General features: G+C 38.3%; 1 protein-coding gene across 1 annotated transcript in view; it reads right to left on the bottom strand.

Annotated features, from left to right (window-relative positions):
- Positions 1 to 9,691, bottom strand: part of KIAA1244 (KIAA1244 ortholog) — a gene marked incomplete at its 5' end in the record, with an annotated part of 52,713 nt that extends 43,022 nt beyond the window's left edge. The window contains 4 exons of the mRNA XM_010182129.1: positions 2,193 to 2,271; positions 3,276 to 3,318; positions 4,874 to 4,996; positions 9,623 to 9,691. Coding sequence (XP_010180431.1) covers positions 2,193 to 2,271; positions 3,276 to 3,318; positions 4,874 to 4,996; positions 9,623 to 9,691 — 314 coding nt within the window. The remainder of the gene's footprint in view (positions 1 to 2,192; positions 2,272 to 3,275; positions 3,319 to 4,873; positions 4,997 to 9,622) is intronic.
- Between the last annotated feature and the right edge of the window lie 753 nt (positions 9,692 to 10,444).

The raw sequence follows: 10,444 nt of genomic DNA, 5'->3' as shown, positions 1-10,444 counted from the left end.
AAGGAAGCTGTAAGGAATTAATTTCTCTTAACTGAAATTAAGGGATGAGAAATGTCTGCTCTTCTGTCACTGCCCGAATTCCTTTCCTTCACATAGATGAATTTTCACCCAAGTAGAACAGCACAAGTTTCACATGCCATGCAGAAAATAGTGAATCCTGAGGCCTGAAGCTAGATTCCTAACTTTGTGCTATGGATGGTTTAAAACTACTGGCTGGTTATATTTTTCAGAGGCAATAGCCTTTTCCTCATGACAGTCCACACCTATCTGGAAAGACACACGTATTCCAGATACAATTGCCTTGAATAATAAGCTTGGAATTTAGAAAGAGCAATTAGTCTTCAGACTAAGAAATCAGAACAGGCAGTACAACGTACTAAAACCTCACTTCACCAATGTGGAGGTTAGAAAGTTAAGTCGCTGCCCACAAAGTGTTTTGAAGGAGATACCAAAATTTGCCTTGAAAGAAATAAAGGCTTTTCAATCATGGAATTAGTTCTTTAACAAGCCATCCTAATTAAATTTATTTTCCTCAGATTCAATTAGAATCCTTTACTGCACCTTGCTTATGACTAGACATCCTCACAGTCTAGGCACGTAATTACAAGCATGAAGTAAATTATGGCTCAATGAGTATTTTTAAGTCCTTTGAATTTCTTATTGTACTTAATCTACAGCATGCCTCAATCTGTTCTACTACAGTACAGTTTTATGGGGAGCTGGGACTGCAGATATTTTTTTAAAAGACTTTCAATGATTTTGAGAGATCCTGTCAGGTAGTTTAGTTATTTCAGAACCGGTAATCCAAAGTGATTAGCACTTGGTGAACAATACTTATCAGATGACAGCTGTTCATAGCTTCACATGTGGGCAAAAACTGATACAAAGAATTAATCTTTCAGCTGGTTTTGCCACTTGCTATTGTTAGACACACAATTTTGAAGATGTCTTCTTATTGTCCTGTAACTATGCAGACAACTAAAAAAAAAAATAAATGTTCCTTTAGAAGACTCAGAAACATGCTTTTGTTTTCTCAAATGCTGACACTGATTAAAAAATGCTAAGTAAGGCACTCTTCTCTTTCAAATATTGCTGTAACACCGATGGGAGGAAAGTCTATAGAAGAACTGCACAAAAAGGTGTCTGTGCTGTCTTCAGCTCTGGTAGTTCCTAAGCCACATTTTTTCCTGAAAATGTAGAGCATATGAAAGGAAGCGCCGATGCATCATTGTTTTGTATATCTCCCATTTCCCCGAGTTCATCACAGGCTACTTTCAGAGACATACAGTCCAACCAAAGAAACAGTGTTATGCTACGTTTAAAATAGTTTCAAATTAGCTTTTTTTGCTACCACTCAGGTGATTTGCAACTGGCAGTAGTAGCAAGTTAAATCTTATTTTACTGATACAGAAACAATGTTGTCAAGTGAGAATTTGTTTTTCCATTAAAACTTTCTAATTATTTCTATACTTTTTAGTAACTGCTGTATAATGTTTGCCTTGGTTTTGGTTGGTTTGTCACCTCTTTAACACTTGAGGTGTTTTTTGGCTTATTTGTTAACAGACTATTAGTCAAGCTATGCTAGAATGCCACAGGAAGTAATTTTTAACTCATAAGTATTTACTCTTACAGTACTGGTCAACAAAAGACTTTAGTAGCTTAATGCAGTGTAACACCTTATTAGTCCCCATATTAACTGCATCTTAAAGTTAGGCTCATGCATTTCCAAGTAGGTAGAGTGTATGATATTCCTAAATCTAAGGAATGCTTTGATAACGCAAATTACTTCAGTTGGATAAATGCTGCCTTTCTAAGAAGGACTCATTAATTCATTCTGCATATTGTTTCTGTTAGGATTTTCTATGTCTCTTGTAATTGCTGTCCCCTCTACAATGGTTGCTCTGAAGCCAGAAAACGTCTGCTTTGACAGGTATTTTGCTGCTGTATGGAAGTTACTTATAGATTAGATTTACTGGAAGCTCTTTAAAGCTCACCGGAGCACAAAGAAAGCAAATTAGCTTCTCAAGTGAGGATTAAATCAATGCATCATGAACAATACTTCCTCTAATAAATACTTCATTTAAGCATGGTTTTGAGCCATAATCCCAGGACTACAATAGTACAACTGCATGTATCAGTGAAACTCTCAATTTCCAGGTAATAAATTCAAATTATAAACTGAAATAACTCACTTTATGACAGCCTGGAGCTTCTCACAGAGCACAGTGAGGACAGATACAACATCATCACAAAGAGACTCAGCTGAAGTACCTCCAAAAAGGACAAAGATCAGAGGCATTACATATGTGCAGCTGGGTTACAACCTCAAATCACTGCATTGACTTTCAGAGCTGGTCAGAGCTTCTAAACAATGAGCAGGGCTGTCAAAATTCATAGAGAATATGCAATAGGAAAAGTACTAGAATGGAAAATGATCTCCATGCAATGAAAAAGCAGTAGTATTAAATACAGAGAGAGCATTGATTGCTTATATGCATTTATAGAAGGTTAGTTGAAATCCAATTCAGGTAAGTATACAAATGAATAATAAAAAAAGGACTGGCTCCAGTACTTCTACATGACAACTAAAATTTCTGTAGCTCTCTCTGCAGTTTGTCTCTGCTACACAGCTTCTGATCAGGTTCTGATCTTAAAAGAGAATGCTTGTGCACTACAAAAATTTTAGTCTCCATTCACACCAGTTCTCCTGCAGAAATCTAGCAAGAAGGTCAAAATTAGGGACTATTTTTACCTATCAGGGAAGATGCTGGGAGTTAAGCCAGAATGGGATTAGAAAAAAATTCTCTCGTAAATAATCATTTGGTAAGCATGAACAGACCTTCACTAGTGATGTGCTTTCAAAAGCTGCCATTATACAAACCATGTCTCTGGCCTGAAATACAGTAACACAATTATATCCAGATTCCATGTCCTACTCCATGGATCTGTTCCAATTTAGGAGGTAAAGCCACTTACTAAAGCTTTCTCCAGAGCACCAAAACTTCTTAATTACAGAAGTTAGCACCTTGAAGCAAGCATTTATTACTATGTTGAGTGTGATGCTGTTACCATGGTCCAAATGAAGACATGACTGAAAATACCAGGTTTTTAACAGGGCTGTCTCAGTTCTTACCACAGGTAACACAAAGAGCATCAAGCTGTGGAGAAGGTAAGAAAACCTGAAGATGTAATTGCTGTGACATCAAAATGACGAAAGGGAAAGTAAATAAAAAAGCTGGTTTGGAAGAAGTCACTAAAAAAAGTGTTACAAATACCTTGACTCTTCAGTTTCTGCAAGGTGTCGTAATTTTCAATTGTCTGTTGAAGAAAGACAAAGGTAGTATAATTGGTGCAAGGAGTAGAAAAACACTGTAGAAGCAACACTTAAGCAGCAGAGCTCTCTTAACAAATCCATATCCTCTATCTGTTTTGGGGTTTTGTTTGTTAGGCTTTCTTAAGTCAAGCTTTTGCAAAACTTTTTTTAAAAAATTCTATAAGATCTGTTTCAACAAGTCATTTAGATTTAAGAAACTTGCATCTCATTGAACTGAACTAGGATGCTTAAGTCCTTAAGGGATTTCCTACAGCTAAAAAAAACAACCTGTGATAACTAGGCATGTAAGTCACATTGAAAACTGAGAGGAAAGCATAGTCTAGATTTCACAAAGTACTTAGAAACCAAAATCAGTTGAGTATTAGAGTTTATCACATTGTTGTCATTGATGTTACAGTGTCAACACTATTAATGACAGTCAGGAAATGGAAACAACCTCTTATATCATTTGTCTCAGCAGTGGTGAAGGATTCTTCCTACTTGTGCACAAAGGCTTCAAGCCAAATTCTCCTCTCAAGCACCAACAACAAACTGCCAGGAACTACATGCAGCTCTTGTACACTTTCACCTGCTCCTCAGCGAAGAACAAAATTAGTAAAATTTGACTTCCAGACAAACTGAAATTTCAAAACTATTTGGTTTGGTTTGGTTGGGGTTTTTTGCTGTTGCTGGGTTTTTTTGTTTGTTTTGGTTTTGGCTACTAAAGTCAACCTACTTATGATAGACAGAAGAGAAGTTTAAGTAAACTGATTAATTCTGTTCTGCAGTTGCTCATTAGGATAAAAGTAACATCATCTGGTGATCCAAAACAGAAATGATCATCTTAACCCAAAACAGATGTAAGGAAAATAATCTGTACAACTATAGTCCTTAAAATTTCCTAATAAACAGAAACTGACTTTCACAAATAGTACTTTTTTGATAATATAAAAGCAGCACGAAACGAATGTAGGAAGCCAGTGTAATTTCACATGTGCCCAGAACATTTAGAGTTTTGCTGACAATGTGCTGGGATTTAATCCAAACAGCTCTCATGGATTTTAATAATGCAATAAATAGAATTTAGTTTTTTGCTAACAACCAAGAAAAGAATTTCATGAGCTTAAATTATCTTCTAACAAAAAAAAAAGAAGAAAAACCTCAATTACACTTTCCTTAGCTTAGTTTATGTCAATAGTTGTCATGCAAAAACTTTTGGCAAAAGGATTTCAATGAACCTTAGGAAAACAAGCAAATAAAATAAAGAATGGATAAGGCCAAGGCAGTATGACATCAGAACAAAGCCTCTTCTGTTTAACGAAAGGAGAAGAATAAATAATCAGCCAAGCAGAGCTGACAATGTGAGAGCTGCGTTTCCGATAGACTACTCTGAGGCAGGCGCAGAGTTAGAGTCCAAAAAGCTTTTAAACAGGATTAATTGTGGAAGTGTCGAACAACAGCCATAAGGCACAACAAGCCAGTACAACACACTGCATTCAGAGAAACAAAACAGTATGCAGCCATGGACACGGAACCATTTGTTGATGCCAGAAGGCTCACCATATTTTCTTGCTTTTGTCGTAACTGTAAAGTCAAGTCACTCAACATTTGGCTGAGGGTTGCCCGCACAGCGGTGTTAATGCTCCGCTGGTGACAGCTAGATACATATGTCTCAATGCAAACCTGATGAGGAAACAAGATAGTAGTACATAGATATGAACCGTAACTTACCAGCAACACATTTGAGGAGGATACCAAGGTCTCACATGCAGAGAGTCAGCCTTCCTTACTAATCTATATTGCCTTATTAGCACATAAGTTTTCAGCAACACAGAAAACTGAATAAGTAGTATCTAGAAGCAGCATGCAATTCATCAGTTAGTCTCACAGCTGCAGGAATGGTAAGGCAAAACTGGCAAAGTCTTCATCTCTCGACAAACCCAAGTGATGGTTGTTGCACTTGCCTTGCTCTGTAGTTAATTCCCTAAATGCTGCTTTGATTGTTCATTTCTAGATACTTCTTGTAAGTATCACTCTGCAAGTCTGTAGCTGCAATGTACATACCCTCCAATTCTTTAAGGTTGTTACTTCAGTTGTATAGGTATCTGCCACTTTTTCTATAATTATGATATACTGCAGCACATCTGAAAGTCTTTGAAGACCTTTCCTAATATAAAAAAATACAAGAGTTTTACCATAAATAACAAATTATTGCCTTTGGCAATCAACCCGAAGACTCCTCAGCTCAGAGATCCCAAGGGAGCCAAGGCGGCAATGAAAGAACACTCCATGGCTCATCCAGTTACAGCTCCATGCACAGCTGCTCACATATTTTTTGACGCTGTGCTGCGACCAGAGCTGTGCTTGACTTTTGACCCTAGATGATGTTATACATATAGTTACCAAAGCACAACACAGCTAGGAACCTGGGGATACCACATTGCAAAGTGCAGTTTCTATCCTTGATCAGATTTTCGGTGGGAGGTGTTGGCCTCTGTAAGAGGCTATAGCGACCAGTGTAACTACTGCACAGTAACTAGTAAGTGGGTTAACAGTCTTGATGGAGCTGAGTTGGTTTGTGACAGAGCTCTACAACACAATCTTCTCAGTCTGTGATCTGAAGAAGCAGTTCTGGTCCTTTGGCCTACACTGACCTTTATCATTAACAATGATATTAAAAAAAAAAAGACCATTCACACACTTTCAGTCTTTGTTTTTACACTGCCGTCATTCAGCTATATAGCTAGTGAGAAGAACAACGAATACGGATTAAACTAGATGTGAAATAAATATATATTATGTAGTATAAATGATAAGCATGAGGAGTATGCATAAATGCATCTGGTATATGTTTCTGGATGAGAAGGATATAATATGATGTAAAGCCATTTTTATAGTTCCTAATGAGGATGAGTTTTTAAGAGAAAAAAATTAAAGTTACCTGATTACATAGGCTAATCAGTATTGAGACAGGCAAATGGGCAAGACTCTATTTTTTTAACTCTTACTGAAATGAAACCAAGCTTTCCATTGACTAAGAAAGAAAAGCTGTGGGCTTGAGGACATGAAGTTTAAGATGAGCATGCTGCTGGCACACTTCTGCATTTCTTAGAGTGGAGTGGAAAACAATGTAGGTAAGTTCCTAAGACACTTTTGACCTCCTCACTTTGGGCTACATTACATGTCAGCATTTCAATAAAGCCCCAAGCACAAGAAAACATGGAGCTTCCTGGATACAAGCTATATCTTGAGTGATCTAAGACATCACATATGGAAGCTACTTAATTATGGGTTTTACCTTGCTTCCTCTTCTTTCCCAACTACACTGAGAGATGGCATTCCAGAGCTCTTCAAGTTTATGTATATCGCTCGTTATCTCACAGTAGAAACTGTGATGATTTCCTTGACAGTATACCAGAACACGTTACAGTTGTATGCATTTGCAGGATGTGAGGTACCAAATCGACAGCATATCTCAGTCTTGTTGCCCCTTTTTCAGGATTTAAAGATCCCTCCCAAAATAAGAGAATTTATTTAGCTTGAGATCAGTCAGTGATGAAGATGGTCTTACAAGTTAAAAGAAAACCAGGACCAACTCTGGCCATCATTCAGCTATCAAAAAATAACCTAAACCATGTATGGCCCTTTGCAGAGGCCAAACCATTCCTGTGCTGCTGAGATCATTCTCTTGAATTGTAAGTCTTTTTTCTAGAGTACCTGAATTAATTGATGAAATATCATTCTCAGAGGTAGGCTGACTGTCTGGAAAGAGCATGGTTGATATCTCCTTCCTCTCTCCCCTCCCCATGCCAGCTAATGAGCAACAGTGCCGTCCGCTCGAGCTCCGATCTTATGGAAGGCCTGTGTTCTAAAACGGCTGGGCAAGGTACCTTTTGAAAAGCCACTGATGAAGAAGAACCAGTAAAAATGCGAGAGCTCAGGGCCCCGAAGAGGTGTGCAATGGACATTTTGATCATTTCATGCATTCGGGGACTTCCAGCTCTATGGCATGCAAGACACAACTAAGAGCAAAACACAGAAGGGTTAGCCAGTGAAACACAGAGTCAAACAAACAAACCTCCAAAAAGGCAGATGGGAGTAACAAATACACACATTAAAACAAGAAACAGTGTGAACTAAACTTTCTTGCAGGGGTCTAGGCAAGCATGGGAAGGTGCACACAGCAAGATTTAGTCTGTTTTCAATATTATTAATACTTAAAACATAAAATACAGCAATCTTCATGTTGGATGCTTCCTTAAGCATTGAAGCTGCCAATATTCATAAAGATTTGAGCTGTCATTATTTTGTATGCATGAATTGAGAACGATCAGGCAGTGCAAAACGCTCAGACTGTAGCCTTGCTTGTCAGAGAGTCCGTTCAGCATCTTTCCAATTCTGCAGTGGCTCCAGTTTGCTACAGAGGGCAGGCTAGGAATACTAAGGGACTGACTTGGAAAGAAATGTCAAATAGCAGGGACACTGGAGCAGAAAACTCCTCTCTGACACCCTTCCCTATAAATTATGAGGCTACGCAAATGCTGAACTCAGAAATAATTTTCTGTTTCCTACTGCTTACACATTGCAGAATTCAGATACAAAAACATATCGAGTCCAGCTGTTAATGTCTTTGCCCTACTTAAAAATGGCCAGGAGGAACCTGAGGAAGTATGTATGTGCCTGGTAGAGCTTGCTAATTAGAAAGATCTAGGCATTCATTGAGGCAATATTTTCCCAAGGAGCATGGGGAAAATAGCTGTACTTCCAAACACTCCAACTAGAAACATGCATGCTCTGTATTACAGCTTGTTCCAGTTCCCTGAAGAAAATGGAAGTTTTGTTTGCTTTGCCAGCACACCTCATCAGCCTGCATCACAGCTTCTCACTGCAACTGAAAAAGGACAAACTACCGCTGTGGTAATTTGTACCACTTACACCAGCAAAGGTTTTTAAGAGCCAGGCTAGCCTTTTGGGAATTAAACTGAAGGGCAACTAACAACAGCCATAGTTTAACTCCAATCTATGGAAGAAAACTGCAATTTTTCAGGATGCTTTAAATGCATACAGCCCAGTTGTTATCCAAATTTACAGAGTGAACAAAAAATATGATTTGATATACCTTATAGCACAGAGACCACAACTGATTGATCATTTCTCCCTAGTCTTAGGCAGTACTCTTAAAGATTGAGGTCTAAAGGGTTTAGAGCAATTAAATACTTCAAATACTTTTTATTAAATACTTTTCCCAGCAAGTATTTTGTCTAAGCCAGAGCTCTTAACACACAGCCTTTTAAAGCCCATTTGTTACAGACTGACAGCTGTTTCCTTTGGTTCCCTGTTATCCCTAGAACCCCATTATCAGCTTCCAACAGGACAACGCAAGGTCAATTTTATTCCTAAACTTAGAAAATACTGTAACTTCCAGGCAAAATGAGCTATTTTCACATGGAATTTTGCTTTTTCACAAAAAAACCAAACAAACAAATATCTGAGACAGAACACATGACTAAATGCCTACATGTGCTTGGAGTGTAGGAGACGTATATAACCTTTACATTGCTCCATGGACATTAGCTTTCCCCATACCATGTTAACAGTATAAATTTATAATATATTCTGCACACAACAGTGTGTACTGCACAGGATGACTGAATGTTCCTTAATCAAACAGTCCCGTGGCTTGCTACACACTGTACTACACTATCAACCATCTACAAAGGCTCACTTCATAAACCTGCAGGTATGTTTTTCTACAGCCAAAGCGTCTTTACAATTTGATTCAGAATAAAATCTAATGGAATAAAGGGAGAAGAGTCACTAATAGCACCAGGACAATACCACCTATCTAGAGACATAATACATCTTTTATTTGCCTAAATAAAGAATAACAAGGCACATCATGGCAGTTGTGCAAATACAGCACATTATAGCCTACACACCTCTCTTGATGAAACTTCACTAGTTGCAGGCTTGCACCTAGTAAGGAATCAGCACAGTGTTGTGTTATAAAGAACTCAAGGAAATGTTTGTATTGCAAAAAGCAAAGTAAAGTAAATATTGAGGAGCAATAAATGTACAATGCTGTAATATACAACTGTCAGTTTCCAAAAGTGAAACCTTCCCATGCAGGCCTATCAGCCCTGCCCAACTTGCAACTATTTCTTCACACTGCACATGAGGTAAAACCAGTCCTTAAGATGGTAATTGTGATTTGGACTAGTCCAGTTTCAGAGTATGTATGGAAGGCACACTCTAGGGTAGCAGGGAAACATTAAGTGACAGAAGAAACGGTATGACAAAAGCACTTACCTCAGCAATCTTCAACACTGAACTCCCATTTAGCTCAAATGTGGAGGTATATGTTATACAGAGCAAGACCTGGAATCAAAAGAGGAGGAGGAAGGAAAAAAAGTTAAGTTTCATCTGTTATTACCTCCCCACCCATGTGCTTTTAGCCACAGCATTCCATTTTTAGAGCAGACATCAGAAGCTTCTCAACATCATGTGTTACTGGGATAAAGGATTGGCACAATCAAGTTACTTCCTCCTGAGAAGTTGCAACTGTTGGTCCCAGAGGTGCAGCTCAATGGATTATTTATTGCTGTCTCCTACATCTGACCACAGAAAGACAGACAAAACAGTAATCAACTCTGCCCTTGGACTCAATAGCCAGAATCCATTCATATTTTATCCACAAGCTTTGCATTATTTATAATCAGACTTTCCATTTGTTTCTAGTAGCATAACAAAAGAGGAAGGAAAGAAAATGCACACAATACAAGTTACTACTTCGGTGACATAGATGCATATGTATTATATGAAATAAGCAATTAATCACTGCTTGGCATGAAGATTTCCCAGCCTAGAATCTTTCTAGTAAAGTGTATTATAGCTGCTTGAAAGTAAGTGGCTAAAGAACAATTCATAAGGCCCAATTCATGAGGGAAGGCTTGTCCCATCTTGAACTCAGCAGGAGGAATAAGAACTAAGAGACCCATCTAACACCTTACTTTGAAGAGAAGGGGAATGGAAATTTGATGTGATCTACTGAGGGTAGTGTGGTGGGCGAGTGGGACAATGTGGTGAGGGGTCCTGTAGCATGATGACAAGGTGACCCGCCTTCTGGACGAG

The sequence above is a fragment of the Mesitornis unicolor genome, unplaced genomic scaffold (genome assembly GCF_000695765.1).
Source record: "Mesitornis unicolor isolate BGI_N332 unplaced genomic scaffold, ASM69576v1 scaffold45803, whole genome shotgun sequence".
Lineage (NCBI taxonomy): Eukaryota > Metazoa > Chordata > Aves > Mesitornithiformes > Mesitornithidae > Mesitornis > Mesitornis unicolor.
The sequence above is the reverse complement of the archived record's forward strand: the minus strand, read 5'-3'. Positions and strand labels throughout refer to the sequence as shown.